General features: G+C 49.6%; 1 protein-coding gene and 1 long non-coding RNA gene across 2 annotated transcripts in view; one reads left to right on the forward strand and one right to left on the reverse strand.

Moving 5' to 3' along the window:
• Positions 1-19334, forward strand: part of LOC115327173 — a 99275-nt gene that overhangs the window by 27421 nt on the left and 52520 nt on the right. Inside the window, exons 4-5 of the mRNA XM_029988126.4 lie at positions 4127-4337; positions 13756-13866. Of these exons, the coding sequence (XP_029843986.3) occupies positions 4152-4337; positions 13756-13866 (297 nt within the window). The 5' untranslated portion in view covers positions 4127-4151. The remainder of the gene's footprint in view (positions 1-4126; positions 4338-13755; positions 13867-19334) is intronic.
• On the reverse strand, positions 10771-14917 carry LOC120840208. The gene is made up of 3 exons (XR_005715483.1): positions 14898-14917; positions 11858-12120; positions 10771-10794 (listed from the first exon to the last, which is right to left on the reverse strand). It is a non-coding gene; the product is annotated as an uncharacterized LOC120840208 (long non-coding RNA).

Consider the following 19334-nt stretch of genomic DNA (forward strand, 5'->3'; position numbering starts at 1 on the left):
CAGTGACTCGCTTTCGGTTCTCGACGCAACGCTGTCAAACGCATTATAACGCAAGTGTCTGAACCGGCCTTAACAGTGCGAGCTCCCGGTTCCATTCACTGGCGGCCATAGTTGTGTGCGCGACTGCTGAGCGCGTGCTGATGGCGAGCTTTCACAGCTCTTTTGGAACATGCATTCCGCACCATCAAGATTGCCGGTCTTAGCTACCTATTAACGTGGGCTCGTTCTGAGCATGCGCTCTAGACAGCACCCACGAATATGGCGTCCAGTGAATACTTGTTATAGGCGGTAATGCGGTAACGATATGTGTTAAAACACACTTATCTTTTTATTCTTGTTTGGTTTGGCGATAAATCTTGGAAGCCATTCGTTTCAAATATCGTATTTATTTCCAATGCGTACCGAGGGCTGAGGAGGGCAGTAATGGTATGCGTACAGTAAAGCCCCTCGATCGGTTTGCGTTTGTCGTGCAAGTAGCGTCAAATGCGCGAGTGCACGAGACCCGGGTCTCGAGCGGCCCTTGGAAGCGAATGGCGGCGCAGCACTGAAATGAGCGGCCCTAGGAAGCGAATGGCGGCGGAGCACCCGCTCGTGGCACGTGTCTCGCGCGGTTCCACAACAATGGTTGGCGGTACTTGTAAAAAACACCTGCATCAAGGGGCTTTAGCGTACAGGTGGGTTCAATTGATAATTGCTCTACTTCACGTCTACACACCCGATGGCTGAACTTATACTTGTGCTGAAACAAAGCATGTTCTATTCTTGCGTAATGTAATTGATGCACGTACTGAGGTGTGTGTGTGTTCCTTTCTTGGTCGCAGCTAAATTGGAGAAAATTCATTGATGCCGTGACCCATCCAATCAAGGTCAAGCGTTACATCGTGATGAGCCCGACATGGATCCGAGAATTTCCTTTGTTTTTAAAAAAAGAGATCGACGAGAAGAGAGTCAACATGTAAGCAGTAAGATGGCCCTATATCTGACAAAGTGGCCGCATAACGAGATCCAAATGAACCGAACTCGCTCAAAATGATTCGCAAAAATCACCTTTGTTTGCTAGGGCACTGTAATTTACCGCGATAGTGCGAATATATGTAGTCGGAGACAGGTCAAGAAGGAGGTGGAAGCTCCTCCCACCTCTTTCCACTTTAGTAGCGCGAACGCTGGCGAGGAGGCGACCTCCTCTCCACTGTTCGCCGCTGACGTGGAAAGGGGTGGGAGGAGCTTCCACTTTCTTCTTGACCTGTCTCCGACTATAGCTAGCAAATTCACCTCCATTCGGTTACAAAAAATATTTTAATCTATTCTATAGATTGATTAGGATTTATTCTGATACATATATTCACGTATACATAAAATTAAAAAAAAAAATTGCGTTGTTGAAAGTCATCGTGGCGTTTGATTTTAACGAGTAGAAATTACGAAGGAAAGAAAATTCGCCCAGGTATAGTCTCGTTTCTTGTTTTGTCCTATAAATACGACAATAACCTACAAGATTTTTCCCCCGCCCTTTTACATAAACATATCTCCTCAGTATCGCTCCAATAGAAATCTCAAGCTATTTTTTTTAACGTTTTATTGAAGCAAGCATTTTTTTTTAATTTCCACTAAACAAATGCACTACCGAGCCGCGTCTTTTCGGAGCTTTAGAGGCTTGTCATATAAAACTCATTCCCAAAATTTATTTAGAAAACGTATAGATTCATGGCCCACGGTATACACACCGGCAATATGTGTTCGCGATCGCGACTGTTTTCGTTTCAAGATATTCCTAGTACAGCACTCGTGCAATTAAAAGGGTTATTCGGAATGGGGCTAACGGAAGTGCTGCAGATCTTAGATCACACGTGTGACGTAATAATCATCAATATTGTCACATGAGCTTGTTCAAACGAAAAAAAAATAAAAAAAGAGGCCTCGCTCATTAAAAATAAAAATCAAGCAAACCATTCGCTTATTGCTCAACGAGCCGAGACACACTGGTAACTTTCTAAGGTTTTGCTTTTATAGGCAAATGTTTTGAATGAATAGGTGTGACGGTCTGGCAAATATTAGATTATTCAATTATTTTTTATCACATTCACGACGTTTGCTCTCAATATTAGATCCATAGGAAAATATATAACGTGTTGAAAGCCCGGTTATGTTTTCATTGGGATAAAAGAAAGCCGGCAATAACACGATCCTGCGTTTTGGCAGGTCAATGGCTTTAAAACTTTCGATAGTAATTAAGTAGGGCAGCAATTGCCTTTATAGCGTCCGTGCAATGCTGTTTCAGCTCGCAGTCAGCGAGCCATATTTGTTGACGGCATCTTTCCAGAAGCACTGACCAGAGACGTAATTAAAGCGCTTGAAGTAAAAATCTGTTACCCGTAACTCGCAACTTTTATCGGCAACGAAGTAATTAACGATGTTGTCATTTCATTTCGTCAGAACAAGTATCAAGTAGTAATGAAAATTAGTAAATTAAAGTATATTATTAACTACGAGTTTTTTTAAGTGCTTGTTTTTGGGTTTTGAAGGGCTTAATGTAGTAACACCTTTTTATATACATACATATATATCGTTTTCTTTTCTCCCGTTTCTAACGTAACAAATCTCCGTAAAAGCGCGGAGAAGTTAGCGGAAACCTTCTAAACCTACGCGCGTGCTGAGGGTCATAGAAAACGAGAGCCGAGCTCGACTGCGACGTCACGATCGAATTAGATTCCCCCGCCACGCGCTTGCTTCTTTCATTTTACGCTGCACGCACGAAGCACTACTGGTGCAGCCGTTTCAGTGAGCCGTTTGTATCGGGCGGAAACCTCATGGCTGTATTCACACGGTCGAGTTGTATTCACACGGTTGTTGGGTACATATATAGTTTGTTTCGCCTTAAAGAGAAGCTAAAGCGGTTTAGTATTTGAGTAACAAACACTTAAATCATCTTCATTTGGCCTCTAGGATTACAAATATCGAGATAATTTTTCAGATTCGTGTACGGAGGTTACAGAAAATAACATTCAAAGTGCCGCTGAAGCCCCCCCTTCCTGGAGCGTTACGTCATAAGAAAAAGTTCTCGCGCATCTTCAGCGCCTATCAAAGTTGTGCATGCGCACAGCTTTGCAAACAAAAAGGGGAAAAAAAAAAAGACGCCAGGACTGGTGTCAGTGCGGGGGATTGTTGTTGTTCGCGTTTTTTTATTGATGCCCTCAACACGTCAGTGCGGGAGAATATACCTGGCAAGCTTGCATTTGCACGCGCTGCCCACGCGAGCGACACGAGCTTGGCGGCCCAAAGATCCTTTTATGACGTAACGACTGGACGGAGGTTTTCGTGTTTTCTCGCGTGTAGTTATATCTTCGGGGAAAACGAACGTGATAGTCAGTATTACGGCTTAAAAACACTCTAAAATTCACCTCTAACTCGTTTTTTTCTTCAATAACCTCCTCAGCTCCCCTTAAAGACGCAGCCCACACTAAGGAGCTGATGGGATTCTCCAGATAGTGTCAGAAGCTCACCATCATGGTGTTCGCCATGTTTCTGTAGGTATCATCGCTCATCAGCGAACGAAATTAAGGCTTTAGCCGATAAGAAGGTCGTGAAACGAATCACGAAGCAAGAGAAACGAACATGATAAGCCACGCAAAGATTCGACAAGACTGCTTAAGTGTAGGAATGCGAAGGCATTCCTACACGCAGCGTGCCACGTCTTCCTTTTGCCCACGGCGCTCCGGCGGTGACACCACGGACACCCACTCCGCAGGCGCGGCGAACCCTGCCGGTTTCAAGAAGGCTTCCGCGACAAAGCACTGCGCTGCTATGCTTTTCTTTGTGTTTTATTTATGAAGCGTGTCCGCTTTGACCTTGAGCGCACCCGCCGGCTTCAGTGACGAAGCATCTGCGTTGTTGGGCTTTTCTTTGTGTTTTATTGGAAATAAGAATTTAGGTGCCGTTTTTCTTTTGCTACAGACGGTTACAGACAGCGCTGACTTCGCTCCATGGGCTCACATTAAAACAATTGTCTCCTGTTTGTTCGCATTACTTTTGACTTAACTTGAGCGGCTTCGCCTGTTGACGTTTTAGTGGCACTTTGGTTATGTTTGCTCATGGCTGCGTCCTTTGCGCCTCGCGCCTCTCAATGTAGAGCAGTCTTCGCGTACGTCTTGAAGATGGACCTGGGCGCCAGAGTTATGCCGACCCTGGTACTTCCGGCCGGCACGAATGAGCGCCTCCGCGAGTACTGGTGCATCCGCTGGGTCGACAGCATGAGCCCCGGTCTGGCGTCCATTCCCTTGGCGGACGTGCTGCAGAAGCGATGGACAAACTCCCTCGGCAAGCCCCCCACCGCCGTACCAGTAAGTGGCAGCGTCATTTATTTTTTTTTTATTTTATATATATATATATATATATATATATATATATATATATATATAAATTTTTTTATTTTTTTTGCATTTGCGTTTGCGCGCACGTCGCTGGCGCGTCTGCGTTTTGAAGAGGCGCTAAAGGATGTTTGGATGTCGGCCGATTAGTTGTGAGAACTCGGCTCCCCGACGTCACGCCACCAGGGTGACTCTGTTGTCGGCACTGCTCATGCGCAAACGCTTCATGATGCTTGACTGTAAAGAATGTATTAATGTGCATAATAATAACAGAAACTTTTTTTTTTTTTTGCTTGCGCAAGTTTTTATATGTAAAAGAGAAATGCACTGAAGGTCGGGGTACACCTCAACTAGTGTCGTACACGTCCCTCCAAAACAGGAACGAAAGCTCGTTCCTCGTTCCTTCTCAATCTTGGAACGAGTACCTGTTACAAGTTCCGGACGTTCGAAAGGAATTCGCTTTTTTGTCACATTTCTAAGTTTGCAACGTGTCGTTGCGTTAACGTTACACTTCCGTATTTTCGTGAAAAATTATGCTGGATAATCCGTAGATAAAATGAAGCGAGCAAGCGAGTAAAATTACCCCCCCCCCCCCCCCCCCATCTATATACGTGTTGAATCGCCACTATCACGTTTGTTCCAGGTCTTTGTTTTTGACTATCTCGCGGACGCTTCTCCATCGCTTATCTCTCTCTCTCTCTCTCTCTCTCTCTTTCTCTCTCTCTATATATATATAAATGAAAGACGTTTACAGATCTCTGTAATCCGAAATTAGAGCGCAGTTCTTGACGAGGAGGAGTGGAGGGTACGGAGGGAGCGTATGTCCCTCCTCCTCCTCCGTACCTTCCCCTCCTCCACTGTTTGCCCGCTAAATTTAGCTGAAAAAGTGACGCCACGTGACCTCAACACCAACTCAATTTCCCGCTAAATTAGCGGGGTGGTTACGCCGACAGCGACACCGCTATACACGGAAACGGGCACATAAAAGCTGCGCTCTATAAAATAAGTGCTTTCTGTCGTTGCTTCCTTGAAAACGTAACGAGTTCACGTTCCAGTTCCACCGATTCAAGATGGAACGGCGGAGTTCCTCCGTTCCGCCTCAAAGGAACCCGTTCCGGGAACGTCGTTCCTTTGGGACATCGTTCCGTACAACACTGCCCTCAACTCACACCGTCTTTCAAATGAGATGTGCAGTGACGCCACTGGGAGTATCGCATTTAAATTTCCGTGCAGTAGACCACATCAACCGCTTAGCATGGTCGCGGCGAGTGATCGAGACAAAAGACGCTTGGTCACGGGAAAACTATAGTTCGTTGAAACTCAAGAAGGTAGGGCGAGATTAAACCTCCTCCCCGGCCCGTCTTTCCCTCGCCCTACCTTGGTTTTGTTGACGCCATTAGCCCCGAGACGATAGAGTGGTGCCCCCTGGCGGCTTCTTGTCTTAACGTAGTTGTGGTGTACTAGAATACTCCCGTGACCGCCTCTGGGCTTCGTTGGTAGGTTGAGATGTAGCGCTCACAATTCATGTTTGATTCGTTTATTTGAACGAGAGTTGGGGGTTACGCGTGTCATGATTCTTTCGCAACAGTGCTCGTTTAAGCTCAAGCAGCGCAACAACAGTGACGTCGCGACCCACGCAGCAGAACCCGGTGTCGTGTTGTACTGACCACGACCAAATCAGTTGTCGTCGTGGCTTCGGAGGCTTGTCAAGTCATCAAACAGGTAGAATTACATGACAGGTAGATTTATGGCATAATTTGCAAAACGTTTTTTTTTTTTTGGCCTGTCGGAAACAGGCAGTCAGATAAAGTAGAAACCGATCGCGGGGATGGCCAAGCATGCGTTAAACTTAACATCCCTTTCGCCGTTTTTTTTTTTTTTTTTTTCAGTTTGCTTAAGTGGTTTCAGAGAGACACACGAAAAATATAGTGTACGTACCATATATGATGCAAGGGTAATCCACACCGTGCTTATTTGAGTTTTACTTTTACATCAAAGAAAGCAGCGAATAGGTGGTATTCACTGAGCCTGCATGTTCGATTTTTCCTGGGAGCGCCACTGACGATCCGCTATTTTCGAGGTCGTGGTTTGACTGGCTTGGGTACGTGGTTGTCCGATGGTAGTGTGTGCTAATTTTATATCGTTGAAGAAGCTTCGTTGAACAGAAGAGAGAAAACAGTTTATCTCGGGGGCGGGCCGTTTTAATTTCCTTGTTGCCGCCGAGTACCGTGTGTAAAGGCTGAGCGACGAGACAAGCGACGACGACCCCGCTTCGCTGTTGCTCGGTCACTCGCGCCACGAGGCAAACCCCATAAAAGCGACGGGAGCAAGCAACCAAGGCGATGAGCGACGATGTCTAGAAATCCAAAAACCGAGCGACGCGACGAACGACCGTGAGATATCTCCGTCCCTGTCGCCGTCGCTCGCTAAATCGGTTACATGCGGTTCACCCTTCACTGTCGCTGGTCGCGTAGCTCGGTTTTTGGATTTCTAGAAAACTTAGCGTTCATCGCCTTGGTCGTTTGCTCCCGTCGCTTTCAGGCGTATTGCCTCGTCGCGCGAGTGACCGAGCGGCAGTGAAACGGGTCGCTGTCGCTTGTCTCGTCGCTCGCCAAATCGCTTACATGCAGTTTTAAATCACTTGGGCTAATGAAAAATGCGGCGCATTTTCCATTAGCTGCGCACTCGGTGAGCCGCACGGTATGTTGCTGTGCAGGAACGAACACCGAAGGCACGACTCGGAGGCGATGGAGCAACACGGTTACACGGCCGTAGTGCAGAAAATACGCTAGAGAAAAATAATAAGAAAACTAGCAAAACAAAACAGAGTAATCACATCGTGCTACAAAAACACCAAAGTAGAAAAATCACAGTTCTTGCAAAAGAGCTACCGCCGTGCGGGCACGGCGCGCGACAGGGAGCGCTGTGTGGGGCCGAGGGGGCAACGCGGCCGCGGTGGACAAGTCCAATGGCGACAAAACTAACCAAATGAACACGCACAAAAAATATTACTGCGCCGCTTCAAAACCACCAAAGTCTAAGAATAACCCCTAGTTTCGGTCAAAAAGACCCTTTAAAGTTGTAAAATGCTGCTAAAGCACTCTGAAAGGTCCGACCAGACGGCACCTGACACATAGGGGGGATCGAAAGAGACCTCGAAGATGGCGACCGTGGTGGCCGATCCCAGCGCACTTAGCGAATGACGTCAAATTAACGAGTTGTCACTACCACGAGTGCATCCGCCACCACCGGACAACACTCCGAAAATAACAAAATCGGACGACGACGAAGAGATAAGAATCACCTCTAACCGGAAGACCTTGGACAAAGTTCAAACTATTCACACAAAATAAATCCACCTAAAAAAAAAAAAGGATCGCGACGAGCGCCTTGCTACGTCTTCCGACCCACCTTGCTAGACCTTCCCGCCGACTTCAGCGGCCGCTGAAGTCGTTGGGATTGTTGTCGTTGTTTCCGAAAGCCGTGAATCGAGCGGTACGTGTTTCCATTTGTTTGCTGCTTGGAAGTCGGGAAGCGCGCGAAGAGCATGTATGCTTGTTGGTCTCAACGGCGAAGTGTCCGAGTGGTGTTGGCGGCCACGATTATGAAGGTTCATCGCAGGATTCTATCGTAACTTACACACAACTCCCGATCGCTTCACTTGGCGTATTTGGATTTGTTTCGGGGTTTCGTCCTACACATGTTTTGCATCATAGCAAAGGCAAAATACACTTAGCGAACAGTTTCTGCTGCTAAGCCCTAAAGTTGACAATCAAAGCAAAGCGAAGATTATACCTGGCCTCGTCACGTGATACTTGTCACGCTCCAATCGGCCCAGCAAATAGTTCTTTTGACGTCCGATAGACGGCGTAACGAAAACGTCTGTACTCCCAATGACGTAACATCGTGGTTCCGATAATCACCACATGCGGCTGCAAATAGAAAAAATAATAATTAGTTTGAAAAAAAGTCAAACCCGTTTACAACTCCCTGGAACGCCGAATTAGAGCGCAGCTCTTGAGGAGGAGGAGGGAAGAGTATTGAGGGGAGGGTAGACCCCTCCTCCACCTCCTTCTCCTCCTCCTCCCCTCATTCATCAGTCGCCTCCGGGGGGGGGGGGGGTTACCTGACCTCGGGAGGAAGGGGTCACGTGACCTCGGAGGTGGGGTAACGTGACCCTGGGAGGGAGGGGTTACGTGACCGTGGGAGCGGTCAGGTGACCGTGGGGTAGGGGTCACGTGACCTGGATGGGAGGGGTTGTCACGTGACCTCGCGGTTACGCCGACGGCGACGCCGCTCAAGCCGGAAACGGGCCCCTAAGAGCTGCGCTCTAAAACAGTGAGTGCGAAGAGGGGGGAAAAGAACGTTCTTTTCCCCTGTCTTTTTTCTTCGACCAAGTTTTTCTGCTTTTACCACAGTCTCGGGTTTTCTACATCATAATCAATAATTTGTTTCTTCTTTTTTTGCAAGTACGCAGCGGAATCGCGGTATTTCGAGAGAAGCTGGCGCGTCTTTTCTCTCTTGTGCTAGGTAAACAATATAAAATATACGAGCTTTGCATATTCTTTAAAGGTTTGCACTGTCCGACGTAGCGCGGGCCCGTGCAAGCGCTACGCCGTCGCAGTGCTCGCAAATGTTAATTAGTCGCAGATCTCGAGACTACGCTCGTATATATCAATAAAAGGCGCGAAGTGGTGCATGCGCTACGTTGCGTTCGCTGCACACCACGTTGGAGTGTAAGTGAGCCATTGCTTTATGACCAGGGTTTGAATCCTTGTAGAAGTGTGCGATAGTTAAGTGAGTGAATAAACTTTTATTGTAGCGACGTGTGACAAACTCTCGGGTGGAGCCCCTAGTTCGGGGCCCCATACGTGGCGGCGACCGCCTTGGCGTGGTCCACCAGCGATTGCTGGCCAGTGGCCGTGTCATCGGTCAGCCGCTCCTCCCGGGAGGTGGGGGTGGCATTGGGATTGGGTGGGACGGCGGGAATTAGGGGCTGGCACTGCCAGACCACGTAAAAAAGGTTGGGACGGTCGCCGCAGTGCGGGCACTGAGGCGGGCTGAGTGACGGGTGGAGTTAAGAGTATAAGAGGGAGGTCGGGAAAGTGTTAGTTTGCAGTTGTCGCCACAGGACGGCGTCTCTGCGAGTAAGGGAAAAGGGAGGAGGAGGATAATGTTGCCGAGCGAGGCGTAGCTCTGCAAGGTGAGTGCTGTAGGAGTAAGGGGCTGGCTGGATGCTGACGAAGTCTTCCCCAGGCACCCGGTGTGAGAGGTCTCGGGCGAGCGCATGAGCGTGCTCATTACCGGGGACAGCTGCGTGCCCAGGCACACATACCAGCCGGAAATTGTGGGAGGTAGAGGATAGGAACGGGTTGAGTAAAGATGCAGTGGAAGGACGTAAGGTGTTAATAGGAAGTGCCGACAGGCCGTCTGAGAATCAGTGAGAATGTGAATGGGAATGTAGGAGGAGAGAAGGAGGTAGAAAGGATTGCCCTGGCGAGCGCTCGTTCTTCCAGGATGGACACGTCGGTAAGACCACGCTCAGTGGCCGCGTGGACTGTCCTGAGATCAGAGTCCACGACGACCGTAATACCCCCGCGCACACCCTGTGGGCTGGGGTCCGTAAAGAGGGCACGAACGGTATCGCAACCTACCGGATACGCGCGTCGAAGGTAGCGCGAGCGATGGCCGCCCGAGCCGAGTGGCGGGTAGGATTCACATGACGGGGGATGGGAGCCACAGTGAGTCTGGCACGCGCAGCGGGGGAGAGACCCTCAGATGCGAGGGAAGTGGGAAATGGTGGAAAACCAAGGGTGGCAAGGAGTGGTTCAAATCAAATAGCAGTGTAGTTCCTAGCTTCAACACTGTAAAGAGAGACGACATGAATCGTGGCATTCTCACAAATCACCGCTGGCTAACTTATTCCTGCCCTGACTGGCAGAGAAAAGTGGGGTCTCTGCCGAGATAGCGGAGCTCCACGCCATCCTACTTGGGCTACACAGCACCGAGGCGTTGGACGTCAGCGACAAACCTGCAGCCCCACAGTATGGACTAGATCTATACTGGGCGGTCACCAGGTTACAAACGTAAAACAACACCCAATTCGGCATCCACTGGGTCCCCGCTCACCAAGGAATTCCAGGAAACGAAGCAGCACATGAGAGAGAGAGCAATACTTTATTTTAAAACAACTCTTAGTCCGAGTCGTCGCTGCCTAAGGAGCCTGGCTGGACCCCTGGTTGTGGTACTGGGAGGCTGGCGAGGCTGCGTGATGCGAGATGAGAACACTTCCATTAAGCCCGTCCACATCCGCGCGCACGTCCCCCCGCAAGCTCCAGGACCCTCCGATCCATTCCCCAAAGCAGACACATAGCTAGGATTTTGATTTGGGGAGGGGGGGGGGGGGGGGGGGTTCACCCTTGACACAATGCTGTATGAGGGAGAGAGGGAGTGGAGGCTTCAGCAAAATCGAAGATGTCAATTATGCAATTATGCAGTCATCTTTTTCACGTAATCAAGGCAAGAAATTCTAAAAGATGATGACGAGTCGTTTTTTCGCGTTATCACTTTTCCGCCTGCCGTCCACACATGCTTCCACCTCACCACAATTTTCCGGGCAATTGTGTCCAGAAGTTGCTCATTTAGTCGTCGCATCAAGTGTTCATTTACAAAAAACGTGTTTATCAATTCCATGTACCAAAAATAATGCAGTGGTCACCCTTTTTTTTCTCGACTTTTCTAAGATAGCATTTTCTTTGCTACGTTGAATGAAGCGAACGATAATGTTCTCTTCTGAAGGTTTTTGTGTGAGCACACGGTGACAGATGTCAATATCTGCCGTCATGACAAGTTCACCGACAAACTCTCCGATCTTTGCTGCAACGTCATACCTTCGGGTGGTACACCTTTGACCTCTAAGGTGTTTTCTCTTTGGCATTGTTGGAGCTCTTCCACTCGGATTTTTATTCTCAGGTTTTGGTTGCATTTTCTTCAGTCCTAGATTTGCTTCCTGAGGGCCTTCGTGTCCATAGGAATTACACTACAAATATTAACACTTCGAAAAAAAAAATAGCTGGTGATGATTTGCGACGGTAAGTCGAAAATCATCACGAGGTTTTCCAAAATCCTTATTCATCAGTGGCGTACCAACTTGCTTTTGAGTAGGGGGGGAGGGGAGGGGATAACCAGACCTTCCCCGTTGGCATCCCTTGTGCGCCAACGTCTAGTGTTTGCCCTGCCCAGTGGTGGCTGTTTCAGGAAGGGGGGGGGGGGGGCAAAATACATGCCTTGCCCGCCAGTCTGAAAACTGGGGAGGCAAGCGCCCCCCCCCCCCCCCCCTTCCCCGGTTGGTTAGCTCATGGTAGTCTTACTATTGCTGGCACGGTGAAGGAGAGTATCAAGTAACTGATGCTAGATACCAATGGTAGTAAGAACAGCAGCAGCAGTGTAATAGCAAGTTTATTCTCACAAAAAAAAAAAGAACTAGCCCTAACCTGCGATTATAGTCGTACGTTCGGTTGCAGCTCGATCTGCTCGCAGCCGCTGCGGTCGCCAACTGGAGCTCTGCGCCGTAGCATTTGGGTTTTTGATGGCTCTTGTCACGTTGTTCCGCGGACCAACCAGCGTCCAATTTCGTTGGCAGCATCAGAGAGATGAGCAGAAAAGCACTGGACAGCAGGAAGGTTGTCTGGATGACGGCGCTCTTCCTGGTCGATCTCGGACAACCCGTTGATAACTGACTTGCCGACCAACGAACCTGCGGTTATGGTCGTACGCTACATTGCAGTTTGATCTGTTCGCTGCCGCTGCTGTCGCCAAGTGAGGCGCTGCGTCGTAGTGTCTGGGTTTTTGTAGAGATGGCCCTTGTCACGTTGTTCTGTGGAACATCCAACGTCGATATCCGTTGGGAGCGTGAGAGAGCGTGACAGCAGGAAAGCTGGAGTGCTATTCGTTTTTAACCACTATTTGGGCACCACTAATTCCTGGTCATCTGTGTAAGGGCGGTCTGTGAGCTAAGGAGGCCGTGAGTATGTCAAATAAGTGTCTCATTTGTGTGAATATCATACCTCGGCAAATCTCACTTATAAGGGCCCTCACTCACCTTCATCTTCGCAGGTGAGGTGAGGGTGAGTGAGTTTCTGAACCTAGAAAATTCGTGAGTGTGAAGGTGAGTGAGGACCGTGAGGGGTGTGAGGGCCGTAAGGGCTGTGAGTACCATGAGTGCATGAAGGGTATGAGTGCGTGAGGGGTATGAGTGCGGGAAGACCGCGAGGGCGGTGAGCGCGTGAGGGGCCTGAGGGCTGTGAGCGCTGTGAGGACCGTGAGTGTGTTGGGGGTATGAGTCCGTGAGGGCGGGGAGTGCGTGAGAGGTGATAGGGGGTCGAGGGCCGTGAGGTCCGTGAGTGCGTAAGGGGTATGAGTGCGTGAGAGTCGTAAGTGCGGTGAGTGCGTGAAGGGCATGAGGTGCGTGAGGGGTATGAGTGCGTGAGGGCTGCGAGGGCCGTGAAGGCGGTGAGTGCGTGAGGGGTGTGAGGGCCGTGAGTGCGTGAGGGCGGTGAGTGCATGAGGGGCGTGAAGGCCATGAGGTTCAGTGAGGATGAGGGACGGGCTGAAGGTGAGTGCGACTGTAAGGATGAGGGTGAGTGAGGGCTGAAAGTGAGTGTAGCTGTGAGGGCGAGGGTGAGCGAGAGGCTTAGGTGAGTGCGGCGTGAGGATGAGGGTGAATCAGGGTGATATAAAATGCCGACCTCTGGTGGATGTTGGATTCTGTATGGAGCGAAGATTCTGCGAACAAGTGACTATTTTCGTCTAGTGGCGTTCGCTCTGCCCGTGGCGTCGGAACAGTGGCTGTTGACACCGCATGAATCTCGTCGATCGCTCGTCAGATATTTGCTTCGTATAGTTGCATACCAACATCAATGGCTGCTGGGCCAGTTCCCAAGAACACAGTCGCCGCGGCTTCGTGTTACATCATCTGTCACATGGCCAATCTTGCCCGATATAAAATTGTATGTACACGATGTCACCGGTGAGCTTTCGCGAAGCGCCGCGTCGCGGTCGCTTCTCGAAGTTTTATGAGAAAAGAGTAACCATTCCTTTTTCGCCACTTACTATGACGTGGACACCAGTAAAAAGTTAAAGGAGTGGGACCGAACTCAGCTCTGTTCTTTTTTTTAAGCTGAGAAAGAAGCACAGTTTTATTAAATTTCAAAAAAAAAATTTATTAATTGTCCAACAAGATTTCATGCTTGGCAAGACTTTGTGTACGACAGTGCTTTATATCTAACAACACTCTTTATGCGTCTTTTTTCAGTTTGTTTCATATAGATGGCTAGGATATTTGTTTTTGTTTTTTTTTAATCAACGTGTAGGTTGTCGCCTCACCTCGCAGATCATCAAGTTCATCAGCAAGCAAGTTAAGAGCCTGGCATCGTCCATTGAAAGAAGTCACGCACTGTCGACGTCGTCAAGTGAAAAGTCTAGGGTGGGGCAGCTGGAGAAGGTAAGCTGCCTCAATTGTAAAGGAAGTCGCCTCGGTTCACATATAGTGACTCTCCCGTAAGTTCCGTATGCACAAAGCTTTATATAGGACGTCGGCTTCAGAACTACATGAGCGACGCGCCCGGTATGGTAACCTTACTCGCATATTTTCATAAAAAAAAAACACAAAAAAAAACAGCTTTGCAATTTGGACGGTTTTCATTCGAACCCCCTTCTGGTTCACACTTCGACCGCCAAGCCACGGGCAGCTTTCGCAGCACGCTTGGATAGCCGGTACAGCTGCCCGCTTTTCTCCTTCGCGTCTTTTCCGCTTGGTGGTGTCGCCTCCTCTTAAGTTCCGAATGGTTACACGGGGGTGGCCCTCATCATTCAGGGGGAAGGAAAATTGTATAATTTAAAAGGTAAGGGCGTAGAAAGATAATAGCGGCCAGAAGAAAGTTATTATAAGGGGAGAGCGCTCAATGCATACCGCGGGCTTTTGGGTGATTTGTTTAGCCATATTAATCGTATATTCACTGATAGGACAGGAAGCGCAGGGCGTCTCATTCAAATTCTCATCTTCCGGTACTCCTCGCTGCCTTCCGCGCATACTCACTCGAAGCTCATGAGTGTTTTCGAAGGTAGGACGCTCGCTCTGTAGGAGAGATCTACCGAAGAACCTCCCTGCCGTTCTCATCCTGGCAGTGAGTAGAGAACTCGTTCGTCTCACCCTGCACAACAAATTTGCTGCAAGCTCCGAAGTCGACGTCCAACAAGACCAATGTGTCGCTACGTTCAGCAGCGTGTCTTCATATGACCCGCTCCTGTTTATAGGATATCTGCGGAAGGGAGGTGCTTCTTTGGACATCTATAGAACGTTTATTACAACATCCCTAGGACATTCCTAGAACCATGTGTAGCGATAGGAACGTGACGTCTCCCCATATGTGAGTGTGAGGAGCCTTTAAGTCGTGCCTGAATCGTTTCCACAGGTCACTATATGGCCAGATGCGAAGTCAGCAGGCTATGACACGAAACGTGAAGTACCCTTACCTGATATGTGGACAGTGGCGTACCAACTTGTTTTACAGCGGAGCTGTAAAGGGATAGTTTCCCCAGGATCGCTCATAGACAGCTACCGTCATCTATGAGCGACGGCGGCAACCAGACAATCGGCTTGCCGGCCTCGCTCGTAGATGGCGGCAACCTTTCCAGCCTTTCCACTCTAGTTTTCACCAGAGTGGAAAGGCTGAATTCCTCTAAGCGTCGTCCTTGAGGTCGTCCTAGACGTCGTCCTTGAGGTCGTCTGACCATAGTACAGCTTCGCTGGTCTTACTTCTTCACCAGAGTGGAAAGGCTGAATTCCTCTAAGCGTCGTCCTTGAGGTCGTCCTAGACGTCGTCCTTGAGGTCGTCTGACCATAGTACAGCTTCGCTGGTCTTACTTCTTCACCAGAGTGGGAAGGCTGAATTCCTCTAAGCGTCGTCCTTGAGGACGTCCTAGACGTCGTCCTTGAGGTCGTCTGACCATAGTACAGCTTCGCTGGTCTTACTTCTTCACCAGAGTGGAAAGGCTGAATTCCTCTAAGCGTCGTCCTTCAGGTCGTCCTAGACGTCGTCCTTGAGGTCGTCTGACCATAGTACAGCTTCGCTGGTCTTACTTCTTCACCAGAGTGGAAAGGCTGAATTCCTCTAAGCGTCGTCCTTGAGGACGTCCTAGACGTCGTCCTTGAGGTCGTCTGACCATAGTACAGCTTCGCTGGTCTTACTTCTTCACCAGAGTGGAAAGGCTGAATTCCTCTAAGCGTCGTCCTTGAGGTCGTCCTAGACGTCGTCCTTGAGGTCGTCTGACCATAGTACAGCTTCGCTGGTCTTACTTCTTCACCAGAGTGGAAAGGCTGAATTCCTCTAAGCGTCGTCCTTGAGGTCGTCCTAGATGTCGTCCTTGAGGTCGTCTGACCATAGTACAGCTTCGCTGGTCTTACTTCTTCACCAGAGTGGAAAGGCTGAATTCCTCTAAGCGTCGTCCTTGAGGTCGTCCTAGACGTCGTCCTTGAGGTCGTCTGACCATAGTACAGCTTCGCTGGTCTTACTTCTTCACCAGAGTGGAAAGGCTGAATTCCTCTAAGCGTCGTCGTTGAGGTCGTCCTTGAGGTCGTCTGACCATAGTACAGCTTCGCTGGTCTTACTTCTTCACCAGAGTGGAAAGGCTGAATTCCTCTAAGCGTCGTCGTTGAGGTCGTCCTAGACGTCGTCCTTGAGGTCGTCTGACCATAGTACAGCTTCGCTGGTCTTACTTCTTCACCAGAGTGGAAAGGCTGAATTCCTCTAAGCGTCGTCCTTCAGGTCGTCCTAGACGTCGTCCTTGAGGTCGTCTGACCATAGTACAGCTTCGCTGGTCTTACTTCTTCACCAGAGTGGAAAGGCTGAATTCCTCTAAGCGTCGTCCTTGAGGTCGTCCTAGACGTCGTCCTTGAGGTCGTCTGACCATAGTACAGCTTCGCTGGTCTTACTTCTTCACCAGAGTGGAAAGGCTGAATTCCTCTAAGCGTCGTCCTTGAGGACGTCCTAGACGTCGTCCTTGAGGTCGTCTGACCATAGTACAGCTTCGCTGGTCTTACTTCTTCACCAGAGTGGAAAGGCTGAATTCCTCTAAGCGTCGTCCTTGAGGTCGTCCTAGACGTCGTCCTTAAGGTCGTCTGACCATAGTACAGCTTCGCTGGTCTTACTTCACCAGAGTGGAAAGGCTGAATTCCTCTAAGCGTCGTCCTTGAGGTCGTCCTAGACGTCGTCCTTGAGGTCGTCTGACCATAGTACAGCTTCGCTGGTCTTACTTCTTCACCAGAGTGGAAAGGCTGAATTCCTCTAAGCGTCGTCCTTGAGGTCGTCCTAGACGTCGTTCTTGAGGTCGTCTGACCATAGTACAGCTTCGCTGGTCTTACTTCACCAGAGTGGAAAGGCTGAATTCCTCTAAGCATCGTCCTTGAGGTCGTCCTAGACGTCGTCCTTGAGGTCGTCTGACCATAGTACAGCTTCGCTGGTCTTACTTCTTCACCAGAGTGGAAAGGCTGAATTCCTCTAAGCGTCGTCCTTGAGGTTGTCCTAGACGTCGTCCTTGAGGTCGTCTGACCATAGTACAGCTTCGCTGGTCTTACTTCTTCACCAGAGTGGAAAGGCTGAATTCCTCTAAGCGTCGTCCTTGAGGTCGTCCTAGACGTCGTCCTTGAGGTCGTCTGACCATAGTACAGCTTCGCTGGTCTTACTTCTTCACCAGAGTGGAAAGGCTGAATTCCTCTAAGCGTCGTCCTTGAGGTCGTCCTAGACGTCGTCCTTGAGGTCGTCTGACCATAGTACAGCTTCGCTGGTCTTACTTCTTCACCAGAGTGGAAAGGCTGAATTCCTCTAAGCGTCGTCCTTGAGGTCGTCCTAGACGTCGTCCTTGAGGTCGTCTGACCATAGTAGAGCTTCGCTGGTCTTACTTCTTCACCAGAGTGGAAAGGCTGAATTCCTCTAAGCGTCGTCCTTGAGGTCGTCCAAGACGTCGTCCTTGAGGTCGTCTGACCATAGTACAGCTTCGCTGGTCTTCTTCACCAGAGTGGAAAGGCTGAATTCCTCTAAGCGTCGTCCTTGAGGACGTCCTTGACGTCGTCCTTGAGGTCGTCTGACCATAGTACAGCTTCGCTGGTCTTACTTCTTCACCAGAGTGGAAAGGCTGAATTCCTCTAAGCGTCGTCCTTGAGGTCGTCCTAGACGTCGTCCTTGAGGTCGTCTGACCATAGTACAGCTTCGCTGGTCTTACTTCTTCACCAGAGTGGAAAGGCTGAATTCCTCTAAGCGTCGTCCTTGAGGTCGTCCTAGACGTCGTCCTTGAGGTCGTCTGACCATATACAGCTTCGCTGGTCTTACTTCTTCACCAGAGTGGAAAGTCGGAATTCCTCTAAGCGTCGTCCTTGAGGTCGTCCTAGACGTCGTCCTTGAGGTCGTCTGACCATAGTACAGCTTCGCTGGTCTTACTTCTTCACCAGAGTGGAAAGGCTGAATTCCTCTAAGCGTCGTCCTTGAGGTCGTCCTAGACGTCGTCCTTGAGGTCGTCTGACCATAGTACAGCTTCGCTGGTCTTACTTCTTCACCAGAGTGGAAAGGCTGAATTCCTCTAAGCGTCGTCCTTGAGGTCGTCCTAGACGTCGTCCTTGAGGTCGTCTGACCATAGTACAGCTTCGCTGGTCTTACTTCTTCACCAGAGTGGAAAGGCTGAATTCCTCTAAGCGTCGTCCTTGAGGTCGTCCTAGACGTCGTCCTTGAGGTCGTCTGACCATAGTACAGCTTCGCTGGTCTTACTTCTTCACCAGAGTGGAAAGGCTGAATTCCTCTAAGCGTCGTCCTTGAGGTCGTCCTAGACGTCGTCCTTGAGGTCGTCTGACCATAGTACAGCTTCGCTGGTCTTACTTCTTCACCAGAGTGGAAAGGCTGAATTCCTCTAAGCGTCGTCCTTGAGGTCGTCCTAGACGTCGTCCTTGAGGTCGTCTGACCATAGTACAGCTTCGCTGGTCTTACTTCTTCACCAGAGTGGAAAGGCTGAATTCCTCTAAGCGTCGTCCTTGAGGTCGTCCTAGATGTCGTCCTTGAGGTCGTCCTAGACGTCGTCCTTGAGGTCGTCTGACCATAGTACAGCTTCGCTGGTCTTACTTCTTCACCAGAGTGGAAAGGCTGAATTCCTCTAAGCGTCGTCCTTGAGGTCGTCCTAGACGTCGTCCTTGAGGTCGTCTGACCATAGTACAGCTTCGCTGGTCTTACTTCTTCACCAGAGTGGAAAGGCTGAATTCCTCTAAGCGTCGTCCTTCAGGTCGTCCTAGACGTCGTCCTTGAGGTCGTCTGACCATAGTACAGCTTCGCTGGTCTTACTTCTTCACCAGAGTGGAAAGGCTGAATTCCTCTAAGCGTCGTCCTTGAGGTCGTCCTAGACGTCGTCCTTGAGGTCGTCTGACCATAGTACAGCTTCGCTGGTCTTACTTCTTCACCAGAGTGGAAAGGCTGAATTCCTCTAAGCGTCGTCCTTGAGGTCGTCCTAGACGTCGTCCTTGAGGTCGTCTGACCATAGTACAGCTTCGCTGGTCTTACTTCTTCACCAGAGTGGAAAGGCTGAATTCCTCTAAGCGTCGTCCTTGAGGTCGTCCTAGACGTCGTCCTTGAGGTCGTCTGACCATAGTACAGCTTCGCTGGTCTTACTTCACCAGAGTGGAAATGCTGAATTCCTCTAAGCGTCGTCCTTGAGGTCGTCCTAGACGTCGTCCTTGAGGTCGTCTGACCATTGTACAGCTTCGCTGGTCTTACTTCACCAGAGTGGAAAGGCTGAATTCCTCTAAGCGTCGTCCTTGAGGTCGTCCTAGACGTCGTCCTTGAGGTCGTCTGACCATAGTACAGCTTCGCTGGTCTTACTTCACCAGAGTGGAAAGGCTGAATTCCTCTAAGCGTCGTCCTTGAGGTCGTCGTA

The sequence above is a fragment of the Ixodes scapularis genome, unplaced genomic scaffold (assembly GCF_016920785.2).
Source record: "Ixodes scapularis isolate PalLabHiFi unplaced genomic scaffold, ASM1692078v2 PGA_scaffold1__304_contigs__length_218370807, whole genome shotgun sequence".
Classification (NCBI taxonomy): Eukaryota; Metazoa; Arthropoda; class Arachnida; order Ixodida; family Ixodidae; genus Ixodes; species Ixodes scapularis.